This window comes from Nipponia nippon, unplaced genomic scaffold (genome assembly GCF_047370975.1).
Source record: "Nipponia nippon isolate SJK-2023a ecotype South Korea unplaced genomic scaffold, ASM4737097v1 scaffold_1, whole genome shotgun sequence".
Taxonomy (NCBI): domain Eukaryota; kingdom Metazoa; phylum Chordata; class Aves; order Pelecaniformes; family Threskiornithidae; genus Nipponia; species Nipponia nippon.
The window spans coordinates 23,623,302-23,642,729 of NW_028262290.1; the positions used below are offsets into that span (position 1 = coordinate 23,623,302).

Consider the following 19,428-nt stretch of genomic DNA (forward strand, 5'->3'; position numbering starts at 1 on the left):
TTGTCAGTGGCTGTGGAAGCTAAGTGTCATTAAACTTGAACGTTCAGGTTTGCAAAATCCACGTTTTAAATCTGTTTCAGCTGCTGCTGTCCTCTGTGAGGGTTCTTCTGTTTGATGTGGCACTCGCTATATGTCAGGCAGAAGCTCCGATAGAAGTGAAGAGCCTTTTATTATAAATGTACGTGGGTAAGCTGAGAGTAAGGCGTGCAGATGGCTCTCAAGGACCTTGTGCAGTGAGGTGACTGCGAATGTCCTTTTGCGTACAGGGTCAAGTTTAAGGATCTGTGACATGAGCTGTCACGCTTGTGAACGTGCCTTCATATCTGCGTGGGGCTTGCTGAGAGTGAATGCTACCTTTCGGGGTAAAAATTCAGAATGTTATTGGTGTTGGATTGGAGCAGAGGTGACTCCTGGTAGCTGTAAAAAGCTGAGTGAATAAAGGAGGCTTTTCAGTAAATTTTGGGGATCTTTTTAGTAGTATTGTTCATTCCCCAGATAGCTAGTGTGAAGTATTCTGCCACCATCACGGACACAGTGTCTGCAGGCGGTTTCAGGAATCCCTTAGTCTTGAGTGATCTGCGGAGTATACAAACTGTTAGCTTTGGCTCCAGTTTCTGCTTTTAGAATAATTCAAATGTTTCTTACTTGAGGCATCTGTTTTGTTTTTGAAGATGGAAAAGAAGACAAATGCACTGCTGTCTGCCCTTACTCTGTCTGGGTCAGGCTGCATGGCGCGAAGGGACAAGGTGTGCTGGCGGGGGGCTCGCCTTGCTCTCCTGCCCAGCCGCTGTGACCGGCCAGGAGGATGCGAACAGGGCAGCAGGCTGCACCTCTGCCTTGCCTGCTCTCCGGTCACTGCTTAGCTGCTTGCTTCATCTGACCTCTTCAGCTCTTACCACCGCTGCTCTGTTCTCTTCCTGGCTCTGGTTGATGCAGAGAATTTACCTGAAGCCTGGAAAACGAGCCAGTCACATGGAGAGACTGTGCCTGATACAGCTGTGGTCTGGGCCTGAAAAACTGAATTTGTCCTCCCCCTCTTCCTGCTCTTCTGCATTTGTTTTCTGATTCAGGAATCCAGCCTCTGAGTTACAGTAAGTCTCCATTGTGCTGTGTAACTACTTCAGAAGCATCTGTTGGCAAGAAAACTTTGACGTCAGCAGGCTTAGGGTGAGGTTTTGCATTGCACGCGTTCAGTCGCTCTGGTTGGTGTGGATAATTGCATGTTGGAATCGAAGCAGAGTTCGGAGGGGGCGGGGGGGAAATCACTGTGAATGGTGTTTGTAGCTTGCTACTCAGTGTATATCTTTTGTAGGTAGAAAGCATACTTGACAAACTATGTGTTGTCCCATTTGTTTATTTCAGACATTTCAGATTATTTTGTAAATATTTGTGCCTGACACTCCTGGCTTGCAGGACATTGCTTTTAGCTCTTTAAACTGAGATTACAGTAACAGTTCTTTGCTGGTGTTCCAAGTGAAGATTTTTCAGAAGCAAAACTATGTGTATTGCTCAAGGAATTTTTTTCCAGCGTTAAGCACTAGGTTTAGTTAAGCAAGAAGAAAAGAAATCAGTAATCATCTACTACAATTTGAAATTCATAATAGTTAACTTGCAAGTAGAAAGAAAGCAGGGACTTAAAGATACTGTGAATTTATGATCTGCCAGAGAAAGTGGTATTTTATTTTTAGAGGAACAGAGAATTGCTTTTTGTTATTGCTGATTAAACAAATATCTTTCACTTGGAAATAAATATGAAAGCCTGTGTGTTAGATTCAGTTTAAGATACTTGTTTCATCTAAGATTTATCTAGATGCAAACAGCTCAGGAGAACTATATTTAAGGCCATCAGAGCAGAACTGTGGATGTCACTGTGACAGGATTCAAAGTCAAGCTGCAGGATTGCAGCTGATTTAAAAGATAAACAAAGCTTTTGTAGTGTTTACAAATTATTTACTCTGCTTTTTAAAGGAAAAAAATCATCCTGACATTTGAGGACTGTATCTCATGTTTAGGCTAACAAGTACTCTTGGCCTGAGGCAGCATCTTCTGTACTAATTCCGTTTACCAAATATGACGTTTCTGTGGTCTAAGAAGCTTTTAAATCTGACTTAAGGTGTTAGGTTTTTTTTTAAAGTTTTACTAAAAAGGGTATAGTTGAAGGCATATTACCAGTGTTGCTATTTCAAAACCACAAAGTGTGGTTTTACCTCAGAACCTGAAATAACACAGGTTTGTTTGGAGACTCTAATTATAAAGTGTTTAGCTGTTCTAAATAATGGAGAAAATAAGCACAGTAGCTTTTCTAGGAATTGCATTATGCTTGCTTCATTTTTTTTCTTTTGTGCTTGTAATTGTTTGAAATGGATGATGTGTCACAGTCTGTTGCACAAAGGGGCCTAACGATGCTTCCGTAATCGTGTAGAAAGAGCTGTTTAAGATGATGCTGTGTGGAGGAAAAAAGTAACATCCAACAAAGTGTATTTAAAGACGTGTTAGAAAGAATATGTGAGTTTGTACGTGTAAATGGGGGGGGGGGGAGGGGGAAAGTGTTGGGGGGAAAAAGGCGTTGTAATCCCTCCTCAAAAGCATGAGGGCAGGGGAGTTATGTTTCAGAAATACTCCCTGTGTTGTGGGGCCTGGCAATTGGAGGTGTAACTTGCTAATTTAAAAGTCACGGAGTAAATGGAATAGTGCAAATACATCTGGACCCACACTTCTTATTCTCCTTTCTGGCAGTTGCTTACTGAGTGTGCCACTAAGCACTGCTGCAGCACTCCTCAACTGGCAGAGGAAAATCACTGTAGGTCCTGTGCATTTTTATTTCTGACTTTGTATTCTGTTGTTAAATGTATTAAACACAGCAGGGAACCTTTGAGTATATTTTTTTTAAGTTTGGCGTGAAGCATTCTGACAATCCAGAATGTTGCAGCATTGCCAAGGTTTCATCAGCACCGTCTGACCCAGAGTGTTGCCTGACGTGCAGGACCGTAAGGCCTCTGGCTAATGCACGGTGGCTCACAGGGGATTCACAAACTCCCCCGTGTTTTTGCACTAACTTTTCTAGCCATTGGATATAGCAGTTTTTTGCATAGAAAAACTCTGCTTGGTCCCCAGTCTAAGTTACAGTTACACTGCATTGCTGTCAGTGAAAAGTGTTTGGAAAAACTCACATCAACCTGGCTAAATCCTGCTGTGTGCTGACATAGCATATTTTTTGGCGTAGTATATGATGTTGTTGTAGGTGGAATAACTGTGCTGGCAGAATAACTCCTCCTGTTGGCATATATTGTATTTCCAGCATAGGTACAGCATCAGATGTATTTTAAATGAGAAGCATTCAGCTTTTTCTTGCTTTGTGCTTTTTAACTAGTGTTTACACTGTTTATAATGCTAGTGGAATCAGTCTGTAAAGGCTGCTAGATCATTCCCCTTCTTTTGCCCTGTCTATGCTGAATGGGCTCTATCTTTTCAGCCTGGTCTCTTTTATTTATTTATTTCAGCAGGACTGGAAGAATCCTTTCCACTAATTCTTTCCCCCAAAGAAGTGTCAGTAAGATTGACGTTTTCACCTCGTGTATTTGTAAGCAAAGATCTGCGTGTTTGATGGCTAGTCAGTTTGTCTTTACCTTTTCTAATGTCCTCCTTTCGTTCTGCGTTAGGTTCGGCTGTGAGATAAGTTTCATGGTACTTCTGCTGTTTCCTGACGCCAATGGTTTTTCTGGAGGCAGTGAGTGTTTCCTGTCTGGAAGCGAGAGGCAGTGTTCCTGGCAGGATGGAGTATTTTTGTTTCCCTGGCTAGACCTTTCCCTGTCTTTGTTTTTGTCTTTTTTTCTCTCAGTTGTTCATTCTTTTTTTTGATCTTGGTCTGTATTTGAAATTGCACCAGTTTAACTAGAGCTATCATTAACCAAAACACAGAGCTGGTGATTTGAAATACGTCTGTGCAGGATTTTTCAGTTAACATACTGACAGAATAAATTCATAGGCCAGGCAGCAGTAGAATTGGGCATGTTGTACTTGATTTTGCACTAATCTTGCTTCTTGAGTGAACAGGAGCAGTCGGTTACGCTGGTGTAACTTTGTACCTGACCTGAGGGCAGTTTCGGCAGTTACGGCATTAGCCGTACCAGAGTTGAGAAAACTTTGTCATCGTTCCTGTCTGTATCCTGGACTTGCTGCTGCTAGAATAGACTGGCATGGATTATTCACTCAGTCACCCAAGTTTTTCTGAAAGTTTTATATTGAATTATATTTACCAAAATTATTAGTTTCTCTATAAAGAGGAGTACCAAACAAGACCCAGTGCACAGTAGCTAATCAGTTCTCAAGGGCTGAGATACTGTCAGTTTACAGTGGCTCAGTAAGTTGCTGTGAGTTGTCACAGTGGCTTTCAGAAACTGTGACCAAGCTCTTGTCGTATCCCATGGTAAGGTAACACAGCCTAACTTGATCTCACTGGAAGAATTCAAAACTCTTATTAACTTGCTCCCTTTTAGTTACTTTAGTTAGTTTACTTTATAAGTTTTATCCAAAGTACATCTGTATATCCGTTTTGTTACTAAAACTGGTAAAATAGCGCCAGAGGATTAGAAAGTAATCGATTAATAGTTTCCAGCACTTCTTATTTTGAGGCAAAGCTATTTCAAGATCAGTGTGTGGTGGGTTTTGGTTTTTTTTCTTTTTCTCCCCCACCCTGGAAATAGAGGTTAGTTATGCCAGAGAAAGAACAGAGGTGGAAGATGCTGCCTGTCAGCTGGTCAATAATATCTTTCCTCAGTGCAAGACAAAAACCTCTGGCTCTTGCTGAATTGAAAAATCAATAGGAGCCAGGAACTGAGATCCGTTACCTCTTATATATCCCCCCAAGCTGCTGTCTCTCTGGTATGCTGTTCAGATTCCATCTGTGTGCTCTCTCTGGAGCTCCTGCTCTTGGTTTCAGATCCCTCTACTATAATATTTGTCCCACCTTATATCTTGGTACATTTTATTTGGTTTGTTTTTATAGTAGGGCAAACTTTAAAGCCTGCTTGAAAACAAACGCTTGTCAGAATTCAGTATGTAGCCATTACTGTTTGATCGGGCAAAATTACAGACCTGAGATTACATCTGCGTATTCTGGAATTTTGTGAGTCTTGGTTATTTTCATTTTGGAGCAGTTTTTCTGTAGAAATGATCTCAGCATTCAGGAGTGTTGCAATGTTTTCCACTTGCAGGGTTGGTGACACTGCAGGAAACAAAACTTGTTGATATTATTTCACTGGTGTCTATATTTACTCTTGATTATTTTGCAATGTATAGTTTAGAATAAAAAGCAGCTGCAGGAAATTCCAAGGTATCATTCAGCAGTAGTTTTAAAGAGTAAAACCAAAAGTGGGGAATACTTGCTTTCAACTAAAATAAACATAGAGCTAAAAAACTCTGAAAATTTGCTTTGGGATTATTTTGCTATTGCTTTTGCCAGATAACTCACTTTGTTTCACTTATGCTTTTGTTAAGACTGCGTTGATGAAGTATCTAGATCTGTTCATACCACATAAGCATTCTCAGAAGACAGAATTCAGAAGTAAGTTCCTTAGTTCTTTTATATTGACTGTTCTTACAGATGATTAGGATTTTAAAAGCAGAATTTACAGTATATTTTTACTTCAGGGATGGGAAAGATTTTGCGTTTATGGGAATTTTTGTCTCAGGCAGGCCAAACAGTCATTTGTCAATCTTTTGAATGATTTGTTCATCCAGGCTAATTTTGTTTTCAGCTGATGGTCAGAAAGAGTGTTTAGTTTAAATGAAAGTATTAATACAGTTAGATTAAAACTTTTTTTGGTGCATAGGCAGCTTGTGCAGTTTTTAATCCCTTAGTGTTGCTTCCACTTGCCAGACTACTAGCTAGTCAGATGTTTTAGAACATTACTTCAATGTATATATAAAAACAAATCTCTCCATAATATTCAGAAGTGAAAATACATGCCCATCATTGCACAAAGAGAATACATTCCCATTGCTTATGCAAGAAAAAAATTGTGCTAGTGTGAGGATTTTAATGATTAAAGAATTAAAATAGTTAGAAGTTCCGGTGATGTTTTGTTTTCCTTCCCCCCCCCCCCAGTGTTTCCAAGACTTCGGTTTCTGTTGGCTGAGTTTGGTGTACGTTTGCTTACAGTAACGCACCGCAGGATAAGCTTTCCACACAGCGAGCGAGTGCATGGTTGAACTAAGACTGCTGAGTTAGATAAGGGAAAATTGATCCTGTTAGCCTTATTTGCAACAGATGTAGGCCTGGAGATTCACAAATAGAAAGCCTCTCTCCACTGAGTTCATAGCTTTGGTCAACCATTGCACTCAATGTACCCAGATTTAATGCTGCTGGTTTGGAAAATGAACATGTTTCGAATTTAAGGAATTCTTGCCTGTTTGCCATTTGTTAGCAAAAGTACAATGTGGGCCCTTAAGAGGGGCTCCATCTTATCATGGCTAACCTTGCTTATGAAAGTGCTGATGAAATCTTTTACTGAACACTTGATTCGTAGAGGAAAAGATGTTTCTCTTCTAAGCAGTTTTGTTTGATTATGGTGTGTTCCTTTGAGGTTTGAAAGGATGGTGACCAAAAAAAAAAACACCCAACCAGACCGAGGAGGAGCACTTGAAGTGCACTCTCTTCTTTACAAGCATTGTCTACAAGAGGAACACTTCTGCTGGACTTGACCATCAGTTGTTCAGAGACTTTCAGAATGAGCTGAGCAGCTTGCGAGACTTCCTTTCCTAACAGCAGCTGTCATGGACACATGATACAGGATGTATTGCAAATTTCTAAGGAAGAAGCACCACTTGTTTTGTTTTTTAATAAGCCGTTGAAGATTTTTCTAGCTGTCAGGATTGTTTTGTCATGTGCTACATATACAACGTTCTATTTTAAAATTCACAATGGTATCAGTTAACTTTCAGCAATTCTGCAGTGTGTACGCTGCAGGCTTCTGTGTATTTTAAATACTGTCCGTCTTTTGATTTTAATGCCCGGTCAGTCTGACTGTCTCAGGCTTTGAGCCCAAGCGGGTTCATTGTCCGTCTGTTTGCTTCATTGTTTTACAAACAATATTGCTTTGTTCTGTAAGTGAAAATAGAATTTCCAGTTAATTGACACAGGACTTTAAGGAAAAATACAGTGCAATCAGAATAAACTGGGACATGGTAACAGTGCAGTATGTAGATTGTTAAGAGAGTAAAATATCTCTGCCTCACAAGTGCTTTTGTCTTAAGTTTTTGTATAATAGTATCTGTGAATATCAGGTTTTTTAATAACATGATTTAGAATACAGAGTAATAATCTGGACATAAAGTTGACTAGAGAAACCATAATGTTTTACCTTTAATGTTTGCTGAAAGATGCTTTACAAATAAATAAGTCTTGTTCTTGCCTTAGTGGGCGTCTCAGTTGAAGTGCAGATTAACAGCTGAACAGACAGACTTGCATCTGATGAGGGAATTGCTCTAACTTTTGTCTGCTTTTGATATCTAGTAATAGTATTTTGTTTAATTTTAACAAAGCATTACATAGTGTCTTTAAACTGATCCTAATTATTAGAAGAGTTTCCTAAAGTAAACTGACTCTGCATTATAGAAACTCCCATATGTTAAAGAAAGTCCTTTTGCTCCTGGAAGATCCCTTGTTTCTCACTCGACACTGGTCTAATGGCCTACGTGTGTCAAGCTGGCTCGTCCCAGAGGATTTAACTTCCTTTCAATTTAGGGATAAGGGCTCTACTCTGTTCTACTTATCAGTTCCGTGCTGATACGGGCATGTCCCAGATCTTGTCAGCACCTTCACTGAGCCTGCTGCAAGCTCCAATGTGAAATCAGTGAGTGAATGCTTGGTACCATACTTGGAGGCAACTCAACTCCTGGTCTTCTGAATTTGCATAAATTTAAAAAGTGAAGTTATTTCACTGGAGCTGTTCTTCTGTTGTTTAAAGATGATATGTAAAGCTTGAGACTTGACATGGCAGATTTCTAAAGGTTTTGAAAAACTTGTCTTTGATCAGTTGTGGATTTGGGAGTCCTGTTTTTGAACTAATGGCATCTGTGCAGCTATCAGTAGTCCATTGTAAGCATAAAGAAATGAGACCCTAATTAACTAAATGATCAAGTAATTTTCACTCTGAAAAAGATTTACTAGTAGTAGAAGCAGCTCTGGTAACTTTTATAACGAATGGTCTTCATGCTTTAAGAGAAGCATTCGCATATGTGGCTCTTTTGGACAGGAAAGTAGAGACATCTTCCTGCAAAAGTGTCTGAAAGATAAGAATTACTTTTTGCTGAGATCAATTTTGTAAAACGTAAACTACCATACTGGTGCCCTCTCTTTCAAAAGAGAAAAGCCATAATGAAGTAAAACTTACTTTAAAAATATACTTGTGTAGTTGTACGCAGCTCAGTTTGAGTTAAATGAATTATTTAAGTCACTTTGACTTTACATTTTTGCATCCTGGCATACTGTAACAAATCACTGTAAATGTTTGATAAGTATCTGTAGGTCTGGGTTCGTTTTAAAAGCTTGAGTAATCTTCTGATACAAATTTGTTGACTTTCTTTTACAGAATAAACTTCTCAGTTTAATCCAAATAGTGTCAACCCTTTAATTTTACCTTTTATTGGAAACCAAAGTTAGAAGACATCCAAAAAACCCACACAAATTAAATTTAAATATCTTTACAGTCTTCTAAACATTAAATGGAAAATGTTGCTATTCTTAATTTTAGTTTGTGAGGGGAAATAGATTGAAGGAGTCGTAAATGCATTTTTCCAATTGTTGCAATTAAGCATTTCACCTATGCTGCATTATGTTACCATTAAAAGATTTTATTTTTCAACTTAGTGCATATAAAGGTTCTGCCAGAACCTGTGTTGTTTCAACATAATTTCTGTTTGTTTACTTCCAAGTTGCAAAGTGTTGGTTCTGCTTGTACAAAATCATCTGTGATCAAACCAAGTAACAGTCCTAGCATGCTCTGACACCACGTGCATTGACGTGACTGTGTTTTTGTTTTTTTTTTTTAACGGGACCTAGTGCTACACAAGCATATAGCTGTCAAAATTGTTAAGCTCTTTCAGACTGTTCCTCACTCTGTTTTAACTCTTAGTGCTGCCAGATTTTTAGTTGAACCTGAAGCATGTGTAAAGCAAGTCGGGGTGTATTCTTTCAGAAATCCTCAGGCAAAAGTGTTGGGTTTTTTTCCCCCAATTTTAAAACTATTGTGGAATGAATTGACATTTAAAGAATGCCCACTAAAATGAGAAACTTGATTGCTGTTTACAAATCTTGTGCATTAGTGCTTAAGTTAGTAGCTTAAGCTTTTATGTATTTTTGATTTATGTTTTATTCCACTACTTTTACAGTTATTATACCATGGAGTAAATGAAAATGTGGTTTTGATGCATCTTTTAGATGTTTAGAGATACCTCTACGTTAAGAACATCATAGCTTAGAAATTCCAGGGTACTATGTGATTGACAGGAGATGCTCACTGGAAGAGGGAAGCAGAAATGTATTTCAGATCTGTAATGCGTTGTTGGTGGATGAACTTCAAACTCTGGGGTTTTTCTGTTTCAGCTCTCTTTAAGCTGGAGCAGTGCATCTCAGAAAGCAGCTACACAGTGTAGATGTTGGGAATTACAAATGTCAGAGAAGAAATCTGTTAGCAGTCAGTTTTAATGAAGAAATAGCTTTCAGTATGCTAACACAAAGTTGGTGCTTGGTTAAACTGCCAGGAGGAGCAAACGCCTAAAATGAAGAGTGTTCATTTGCAACAGTAAAAGTCTAAATTTGCCATTTTAGCACCAATGACGTGAGGGAACACTTAAGGTTTTTAGTGAGGATTTAGCTACATCTTTGTTTATGGTGGTTTTTCTCCTTTCCTACGCAAATGTTTAAGCCTGCCTTCGTTTTGCAAATGCATGTGAAGCTGCTTGTCCTGATGGCGGACTCCCTTATTTGCTGTTCCTGTACGCCAGGTTGAATGTGTAATGGAGAAGCAGGCAGCATGTTGAGCTTGTGCCTCTGGTGTGTTTGGAAGACAGTCGGAGCACGAGGGATTTAGTCTCCCACGGCAGCTGGCTTATGGAAGTAGGGCTTTATCGCTCTTTTCTTGCAAAATCAGTAGGGTTATACTCAGCTGCCCTAGTGCGTTTCCTAAAAGTTTTGAAATTGGTAAGATGAGACAAGCAAAAGTTACGTCATGGAGAGCCATACTAGAAGATATTTTTCACTCCGGTCATCTGAGTTGAAAACTTCTCCCTTTGCGAAATTATTCTGATTTCCTTTCCTTCCCCCTCCATTATATGGTCAGCAGTAGCATTATACTTAAAGCAGCATGGTCGAAAAGAATTACAGAAGGAAATTAACTGGGTGTGAGTTAGGTTTCCCCGACAAAGAGTTTAGGAAGGATTAGTGAAGATGGAAGTTACATACTGAGCTTTACGTGGGTTACGTCTGTAAATGTCATTTGCGCTTTTGGAAATCTTCAAATGACAAGGTGTGTTTGTGCTGTGGCAAGTGGTGTTTTGTGGTAGTCTGTGGCGTGAGCAGAATGTAAAGCATGGCTGGAATTTGGATTTGTGGTAGGACTTTAGGCATGGCGGGAAGCCAGAAACATGGTTTTTCTGTAGTTGGTAAGTGCTTTTGAGGAAATGTTGAGGACAGTGGTGAACTTACATTTTTAGGAGTTATGCTCTGTGGTTTTTCTATCCCTTCGCTGTTGCCCATATTAGTTTCTTCTGTATGTTGACAGAGTTTATACTGGTCAGCGAGAGTGATGCAGAACTTGCAATGAACGTTGCCTCTTGAAATCAGATTGTTCGTTATTATTACCATAATTGTGTGTCTTGGCTCATTTCAAGTCTTTTGATTTCAGAGCTTCGTTTTTCACACAGCGTGTCTCCTTCATGTGGACTCATTGTTACTGGAATAATACAGGCGTTGTGTTCTCTGGCTGTACAGAATCAAATATTTTTTCCTTTTTGTCTGCAAAAACATGCAGATGCCGTGTTGGGTTGGGCAACATGAGAACCGGCCAGTGCTCCAGCTTGCGCTAGTAAGGCTTTTATGATTTTGTACAGCTCTGATCATTATTAGCATAGTAACGTTTGTCTTCATTTTTTCCTGTAATAAATCATCTGCTGAATCTTTTCACTTCAGCAAAGTCATCTTTGAACGTCACTAAAATGGCAATCCAAAATTACTATATAAGGAAGAGTGTGGCTTCTAAAACTAGCTTTATGCATTTAAATCTAGAGAGCATAATTGATGATTGTCTGAAATAACTGGCAACGTCTCTATTCAAAAATCCTGACAAAGTAACCATTTTCTTTAGAAAAGCAGTCTGCTATTTCTGAGAGACTGCTTATCAGATCCCATTACGCAAAGGGAACTGTAGGACGTACTGGTCTCTTTCTTTAGAGCATGGGAGAATCTTTGTTTATTTTTTTTAAATAAAAAAGTACAACTGGTTCATCACCAGAGCTGCTATTTCTTGATTTTGTACATCTGTTGGAACTGGCAAAAATGCTGTAATACGCATTCTTTCCTCTCCAGAGAAAGGGAGGAGGGGAAGGCTTGTAGTCATAGGCTTGGCTGTGGTACTGTGTTTACTTCCTACTGTTTTTTATTTCATATTTTCTTTTAAAAGGAAAAAAACCCACCTTCTTGCCTGAAATGAGTGCTTTGATTGCCGTTCATGTTGTTCATGGACTCTCCTGGCTTGGGGAGAATGGCACTTTCTGCTGTCCTGTTAGTATTTGTGTGAACATACAAATGTTAGTAAGTATGTAGTTATAATAATGCTTTCAAGGTTGTTCTTGCGCTTCTGGACATATAAACTTAATTTATCATCAGCTGTATACTATAGGACTTGTGTATCTGTAGTATATTTCAGATGCCATGTACCACCTGCCTGTATCTACGATATAACAACATGCCAAGATCCTAGAGAGAAGGATATTCCCTTCTGTCATCATTGTTTAGCAGTTTTTTCAGTTTCACCTTTTTTCTTTAGATAAAGGAACATTTTAGTTCATTTAATGAGAAACAGCGGCTGTAAAACTATTAAATTTGTTTTGAGAACAGAAGCAGGTAGAGCATCCAAGATTCCTTTTGACTAGATTTTAGGCTGAAAATGTTCCCTTAGGAGGGAAGGAAGAGTATGTTATGTTCTTGAAATACGCTTTATTTTAGACCCTGGGAATAAAATAAAATTTTTTGGATAGTGTTCCACAGAGGTAAGATTTTTCCTTTATTAGGAAAAAAAGAAGAAGAAGAAAAAATAATAATTCAGCATTTGAAAAAATGGAATATGGTGGCTTTTAAATTTTCACTTAAGAAACAAACAAACAAAAAAGTCTAGTGGCCCAAAACATAAGACCTCTTTTTAGAAAAAACAGGAGATGTGAGGAGTGTTTTTGTTGATGTTCTTTTTTCTTTTTTTCCTTTAAATTCTTACACTTGAGGAAGGTAGTATTCTCGTGGGGTACTGGATGGTAGTATAAATTGAGTAGTGTTGACTTGGATACCTGCTTGTACGTATATGATATCAAGCTACAGTAGTCTGAAGAGGGCTCAGGAGTGGGTTTGCTGCACGCGTTTCTCTGGCGAGCTGGGCAGCCCGGGGGCTATTTCTGTGTTTCCTCTTTGGAGAGGGATTCCTGTTGCCGCTGCTGGTCAGCCTTCCTCTGAAACTTCCTCATCTTGACCCAGTCATCTCCGTGAGCCTGTCCTGGAGACGTACAGCACGTGGCTGTTTTTCAGCCGGTCGCTAGCTGGTGTGCAGACTGCCTGGGCTCAGTCAGTGTTGGTTTTTCACCTCCCTTTGTCTTCTCCATACCAGGATGTATAAATTGGAAGTTATATTTTTGTATCGTCGTCATCAGTGGCCCTCTACATTCCTTTGTTTTGACCTTTTGACTTATTTTTAGTATCCAGTTTCTGATTTTTATCATCCTATGGTAAAATCATAGAAACCCAGTGCATCCCTTTCTGGGAGGTAAGTTGGGAAACACTGAGGAAAGAAATGGTGCCACCAGTAGTTGCACCCAGGTATGCAACACTGATGTTGCATAAGAAATGCCTTCTCATTCTTCTATTACAGAAGCAGTTCACTGGGAGTTAGAAAAATTCCTCTTGTACAATCAAGCTTCCAAGAAGTGGGAATATTTGCATGTTTGGGGGAACTTAGTGGTTTTGGTTAGAGGTGATCTGCCACTTCTTGCAGCAGTCTCCTCTGTTGGAGGAAAATAGGAAAACACCTTTCTCTCTCTTCTCTGGGAACCAGTCAGTTAAGCAACAGGGAACAGAAGGAAATCCTTGCCATCATCTTGTACACAGGGAATAATTGAAGCTTGATATGTGATGGGAATCTGGGTTTTGGGGCTGTTTTCTTTTTTTAATAAAAATCTGTATGATGAAAAATTCAAATGTCATCACATTGACTCTAGTCTCTGCTTGAATTGCAATATGGAAGTTCAAGGGCAAGACAGTGTTGCCTGTCACTCACTCTGCAGCTCTGCATCCTGAAATATTCAGGTGCCTTACATTATAAATATGCATCTGCATACTTCTCTGAGAACCCTTAGGTTTTGAGAATATCTTGAGTTGTTTAGCCACAGTGACTTAATTTCTGCTGCCAGTCTAAAAGGATTCAAAAGACACAAAAATCTTTCATGTCTTTTCATTAACTATACTGGGTTTGTACGTGACCTTATTGCGTGTGTGGGAAATGTAGGGTAGAGAAAACAGAAAAGTTTCCAATGCTGTAAGCCTGTTACTATGCGTTATAGAAGAACTTGTTACACATTTACTTAGTTGTCACCTTGGGTTATGCTGATTTCCACACATGCGTGCACACGCACACATACACCACCCCCCTTAGGGAGCAGGGGAGTGGAGATGCTGTTCTCGGCACTGTTACACTTAAGTGTAACAAAGGTATTCCTTGACCACAGGGAGATTTCAGGCTTGTTCAGATGAGAAGGATGTAAAGGACAGAAAAGGCTGACAGAATGAAGTGTTGGGTCAGATGGTGAGGAGGAGGTGGTAGTAACATGAATAACAGGTCATTAGAGTGCTGTGATCTTTCAGAACCAAAAGTGATGGATGTGATTCTAATTTTTTTTTTCATCTTTCCTCCTAATGTAGGGAATTCCTCTGAAGAATTTGCTGGAAGCGGATACGTGTGAATTTTCTGCATGAAGACTCTCAAACTGGATTACATAATAATATGCCTGTATCCTCTGACTCTATTATTTTGATCTTTAAAAATGATTAGCATTGTATATGAAATTTAACCCATTTCTGATGAGTGACCTAGACATGAGTTTACATCGGCAAATGGGCTCTGATCGGGACCTCCAGTCTTCTGCTTCCTCTGTGAGCTTGCCGTCAGTTAAAAAGGCACCAAAGAAAAGAAGAATTTCATTGGGCTCTCTTTTTCGGAGAAAAAAAGACACAAAACGCAAGTCTAGGGATTTAAATGGAGGTGTTGATGGAATTGCAAGTATTGAAAGTATTCATTCAGAAATGTGTACAGACAAGAACTCTATTTTCTCCACGTGTACCTCTTCTGATAACGGAACAACCTCTAGCAGCAAACCAAGCGGAGACTTCATGGAATGCCCCTTATGCCTTTTGCGGCACTCCAAGGACAGGTTCCCGGAGATAATGACTTGTCACCATAGATCTTGTGTGGATTGCTTGCGTCAGTATCTCCGGATAGAAATCTCTGAGAGCAGAGTTAATATTAGCTGTCCAGAATGCTCAGAACGATTTAATCCTCATGATATTCGTTTGATATTAAATGATGACATCTTGATGGAAAAATACGAAGAGTTTATGCTTAGGCGATGGCTGGTTGCAGATCCTGATTGTAGGTGGTGCCCAGCTCCAGATTGTGGGTATGTATTTTTTTCCCATTGTCTGCAAAAAAGTAACAGCATGAACAGGTAATGTTCATACCATTCGGCTTTTTGAAAAGTTAATTGCTTTACTTTAGCATTTTGTTATGCATTGTACAAGTAGGTAGCAGGCAGAATTCCCTTTTAAAAAAAAAACAAAAAAAAAAACAAACAAAACACCAAAAACAAACAAAGAAAAAACAATAAAAAAAAGCCCAAGCCACAACTCGTCTTCCAAAATAAAACCCTTCCTTAAGTAGTATATTTTTTTTTTCTGCAGAGGGAATTTCAGCAATGTCACAAAACTTATTGGCAGGTGGTTGCTATGTATCTACAGCAGGCAAAAAAAACTTAGATGTTGCACTGCCAAGGCAACAGTGCAAAGCTCAGACTAAAGAGAATTGAAAATTTGATGACTGTACTTTTAAATTAGTCCATTTGTTAAAGCACAGTGGGTATTTTGGTTTTTTTAACTGTGAAAAATGATTGGAGGTTTTCTTTCAATAAAAAGGCCTCTCCAGCTTCAGATATCTTCCATCTTGTGGCTGGTTGACACACCACTTGTTGCCTGTCAACAGGATTCTGATGTAAGATAATAATCAACTTGTTCCTGTTTATTATCTGACGAACATAATGTTTTAACATTGCTTTAAGACTTAAACAGTTCTGAAACCTTTCTGAATTCTGACATGAGTGGGCTGAATACTACTGAGCAGCTCATCATCACACTTTGCTGATGGTGTCTCATAATGCCATTCTTCAGCAAGTTGCTTTTTTAGAGATTGTTTGCGTTATCATCATGTCTAAAGGTTATAGCCATGACTGCGATCTGCATGTGCAGTGCATGCTAAAAACTCATAAAGATGATATCTCTGTTTCAAAGCTTCACAGATGAGCAATAAGTAGAAAGAAGAAAAGGAATAATGTTGGAAGAGAACAAGCAAAATAAGACTGTTAGGTAGATTATATATTCCAATATTAATGTTCAGGTGCTTAATGTTTAGGAGGCTTTCAAATTCAAATGATATGTTAAGAAGCATATTTGAAATAGAATTTTGCTTTCATACTTTAAATGAAACAGAATTTGCTAATGCGGGTCAAAAGCAGGGACTGGAAAGGTGATAGTTCCTTAGGTCCTCTGGTCAAAAGTGGATGGCTTTGCTGTGGTGTAGTTTGAGCAGAGAAGGAAAAATGACTTGAGAGAGGGATTGGTTGCATGAGCTTATAACAAAGTCATGTGGACAAAACCAGTAGGGCTTGCTCTTAATATTTCAATACTGCAAAAGAAAACAGCCACTAGAAGGCATTATTTTATAGGCAGAAGTATGCTTTGCTCAAGTTCCCCTGAGGTTTCGTGTTCACAACAAACTTGCTACTCAAGGTAAGGGGAAGCATGTAAAAACAGTTAAACCATTTTCTGTTAAACCATGTCTCAGTGATTCACGTACTTTTTTAGTACTTCAGTAAATAGGCTAAGGCAGATTTGTTTAATGGAGACTTTTCACCTTGGTTATTTTTGTTCCTCAGTTTTCTCATCTGTCTTAAAAAAACCCTAAGTATCTTTAAATGGTCAGAAACTGTAATGATAATTGCTATAGATAATACCATTATAAAAATAAAAAGTGGGTCTTCAGAGCGAAGTTAAAGTTCCATGCAATTGTGTGGGACCACAGCAATGTATTAGTCTATAGCAAATATTTAAATCACTGCTCCAGAACTGCCTACTGCATGCTCCTTACTCTGAGGGTGGAATCCTGTGGAAAAAACAGCGTATTGCCAGGCAGCTAAACTATGCCAGTGTTTGTGTGAGGGGAACAAACTACTACTATATGGGCAACCTTAACTCTACCTTTGATAACACAGCTTTTTCCTTAATATTTCATGTGGTAGGGAAATGCTTCACAGTGATAGATGGATTCTGTTTTTAATGTACAGATAGTACCACCTCACTGAATTCACATGACTAGTTTAAAATCGGATGAAGTCGGATACTTCTCAGCAGGATCATTCTTTATGGCTGTCATCCTAAAGAAACAAGAGCTCGCGTGATGATGTTTTGTCTTTTTCCCATCCTTCTCCTGATCACTTTTGAAACCTGTAGCACCTTCAAATATGTTGGGCAGAGGGGGTTGAGCGTTCAGCCTAAGTTAATCTAAGACATTTCAGGGAAAAAAACCATAATACTTGAGCAAAAGAGAGACCACCAATAATGCCTTCAGGAAGAGAAATACCTGCATATGAATCCTACAGTTACCTTCTTAAATTTGGCCTTCCAGGCAGCCACCACAGCATGGTCTGGCAGGTTGGTGTGTGCCGGCACAGGTCTCTCACCTCGCTGTTAGCCGGGGAGCTGGGAGAAAGCACCCAGAGGGAGGTGGGAAGGAGAAGCGGGAGCAGTATAGAAAGTAATAATGGGGATTTAATGTTGTTGTGGAGCATAGAAGCAGGATGGAGGAAGCAATTGTACAGGCATGAGGTTTAGGGAAGCAAACACTATTCAGACTTTCACTGAACAGCCTATGCTAGCAAACATTGTAAAGGTGAGGTATCACATACAGGGTGCAGAAACTTCAGACCAGCAGACATTTGCTTTAACAATTACGTGGTACAACAGTAGTCGCAGTTTCTAATTGCTTTGGCAACTGTAATCAACTTGTACAATATGCAATTAGAACTGAGGGCTTTTTTTTTTTTTCTGAACAGTTTTTGACATGTAGTTCTGGCAGAATACATTAGAGTTGTGATGGTAGCTGACCTGATTTTAGAATGGATCAAATATTTCATGAAGGAGCTGGATGGAATGCATTTACTAAATTTACAATTAATCCCAAAGTAGGAGATGTGCAATAACTTCAGAAAGTAGCATTATTTCCTAAAGTTGTCTATAAAATTAGAAATAAGTACTGTAATAAATAGGAAATAGGTGCAAAGTAGAGCATTTTGATAGGAAAAATTTACTGCACAGATAGGTAAAAGAAAGAACGGAGTGGACGGTGCATGACAGTGCTTCAACTCTCCTCAACATTGATGAAACAACCCATGTAATGTTGTTTCAGGGTTTGGGCATCACACTAGAACAAAGACCAGATGAAGAGCAAGTAATCATAAAAATTTTGATCCCTGAGGGGAAAAAAATGAGGAAGGAAAAAAAGGAGGGAAGTCTGTTATATTTTTTTTTTTTCTCCCTATCTCATGGGCCCCTATGTTCTCAGGAAACAACAAAGAATAGTTAAGAAGGAAATATCTCTTTTTCAGCTGTCTTTCACTCTGTTTGGGGTAAAAACAGGTCCTAGAGATGGCAAAACTGGAACCAAACAGATCTTGAAACAAAGTCAGCTACAGTATTAAGTGTATTACTACTTCTCCTGTCCCAGTGGAGAACTTCTTCTGATCTTCCCAACAAGAGAACTACCGATGAGTTTGCAGGAGAGCCCCTGTTGCAATAGTTAAGCCCTGGACGAGCTGCCTGGGAGCTGTGGGGTCTCTAGCACTAAAGCCGTCTAAGGCCAGAAATGGTCCCTACCGCTGGCACCACCGTCTTTCTGACCTGGGGCTACTTCATCCTCGGCTCTTGTTGCAAGCTCAAAGGCATCCTCACCGTTGTTACCTAAATACGGTAAAAGTCTGGACCAGCTACAACTTACCTGCAGTGGCTTGACAGAGGACACTGGCAAAGAGGTGATCTTTTTCTGGGGAAGGAGCATGGATAAGGAAAGCTCTTCGGCTCTGTTCCAGGCAAATTTTTTGAGATTCTGTTCATATCAGTTTTCCGATGTCATTTTAACAAACCTCAGTGAATCAGTATTCCAAATGTGTTCTGTCTTTTTTTCTGCCTGAATTATTTAATGGTTTTGCTCTGAGATTGTATTGCTGCTGGTATTAGAAGAGAGCAGTGATTCCTAGATTTTATCTTTGTCAAGCAAAAAGCAGATTGGGCAAAAGAGTACAAATTCTTCATTCCTCTTCTCACTGTACATCCTTTCTTCAATTAATTGCTCTTTGCCTCTGGTTTTTTGTTTTACTCGTTATTACCTTGAATTTGGTTGTTTGTCCCTTCTCTCAGCCTAACTAGAACTTTTGGCTTTCACATCGCCTGTGAAATGAATGCAAAACGTTGAAATTAAACCTCTAATCTTGTACAGTTTGAGCTGAGATTTGCTCTGGTCTAAAAAGTTACTTTCTAAAGGTATGCCAATACATCAGTCCCAAATGGGGAGTGCTTTCAGGGATGCGCCCATTCTTTATTAGCCATGGGAGGCAGGATATAACTTGATACTTCGTTCTGTGGCCTACGCTTAAGATTCTTTGATATAACATTAGTGAGTCCTGGATGTATCCCTGTATGTTGAAGAAGCATTTGGATCAGAGTCTCTTTGTGTACATACAAGCCAATTATCTCTTCAGTTGCTGCAAGTGGGAAAATAGAGCTGATTAACTTGGCAGTAATATAGAAGAGTCTAGCAATTATTGAAACCAATTTTTACTTGGAAAGTA

At 39.2% G+C, this 19,428-nt stretch overlaps 1 protein-coding gene across 4 annotated transcripts in view; it reads left to right on the forward strand.

Annotated features, from left to right (window-relative positions):
- The window catches only part of RNF19A (ring finger protein 19A, RBR E3 ubiquitin protein ligase), a 59,943-nt gene that overhangs the window by 23,835 nt on the left and 16,680 nt on the right, over positions 1 to 19,428 (forward strand). For all 4 annotated transcript variants that reach the window (XM_087748875.1, XM_087748882.1, XM_087748899.1 and 1 more), the window contains one exon: positions 14,180 to 14,934. In XM_087748875.1, coding sequence (XP_087605001.1) covers positions 14,318 to 14,934 — 617 coding nt within the window. In that variant the 5' untranslated portion in view covers positions 14,180 to 14,317. The remainder of the gene's footprint in view (positions 1 to 14,179; positions 14,935 to 19,428) is intronic.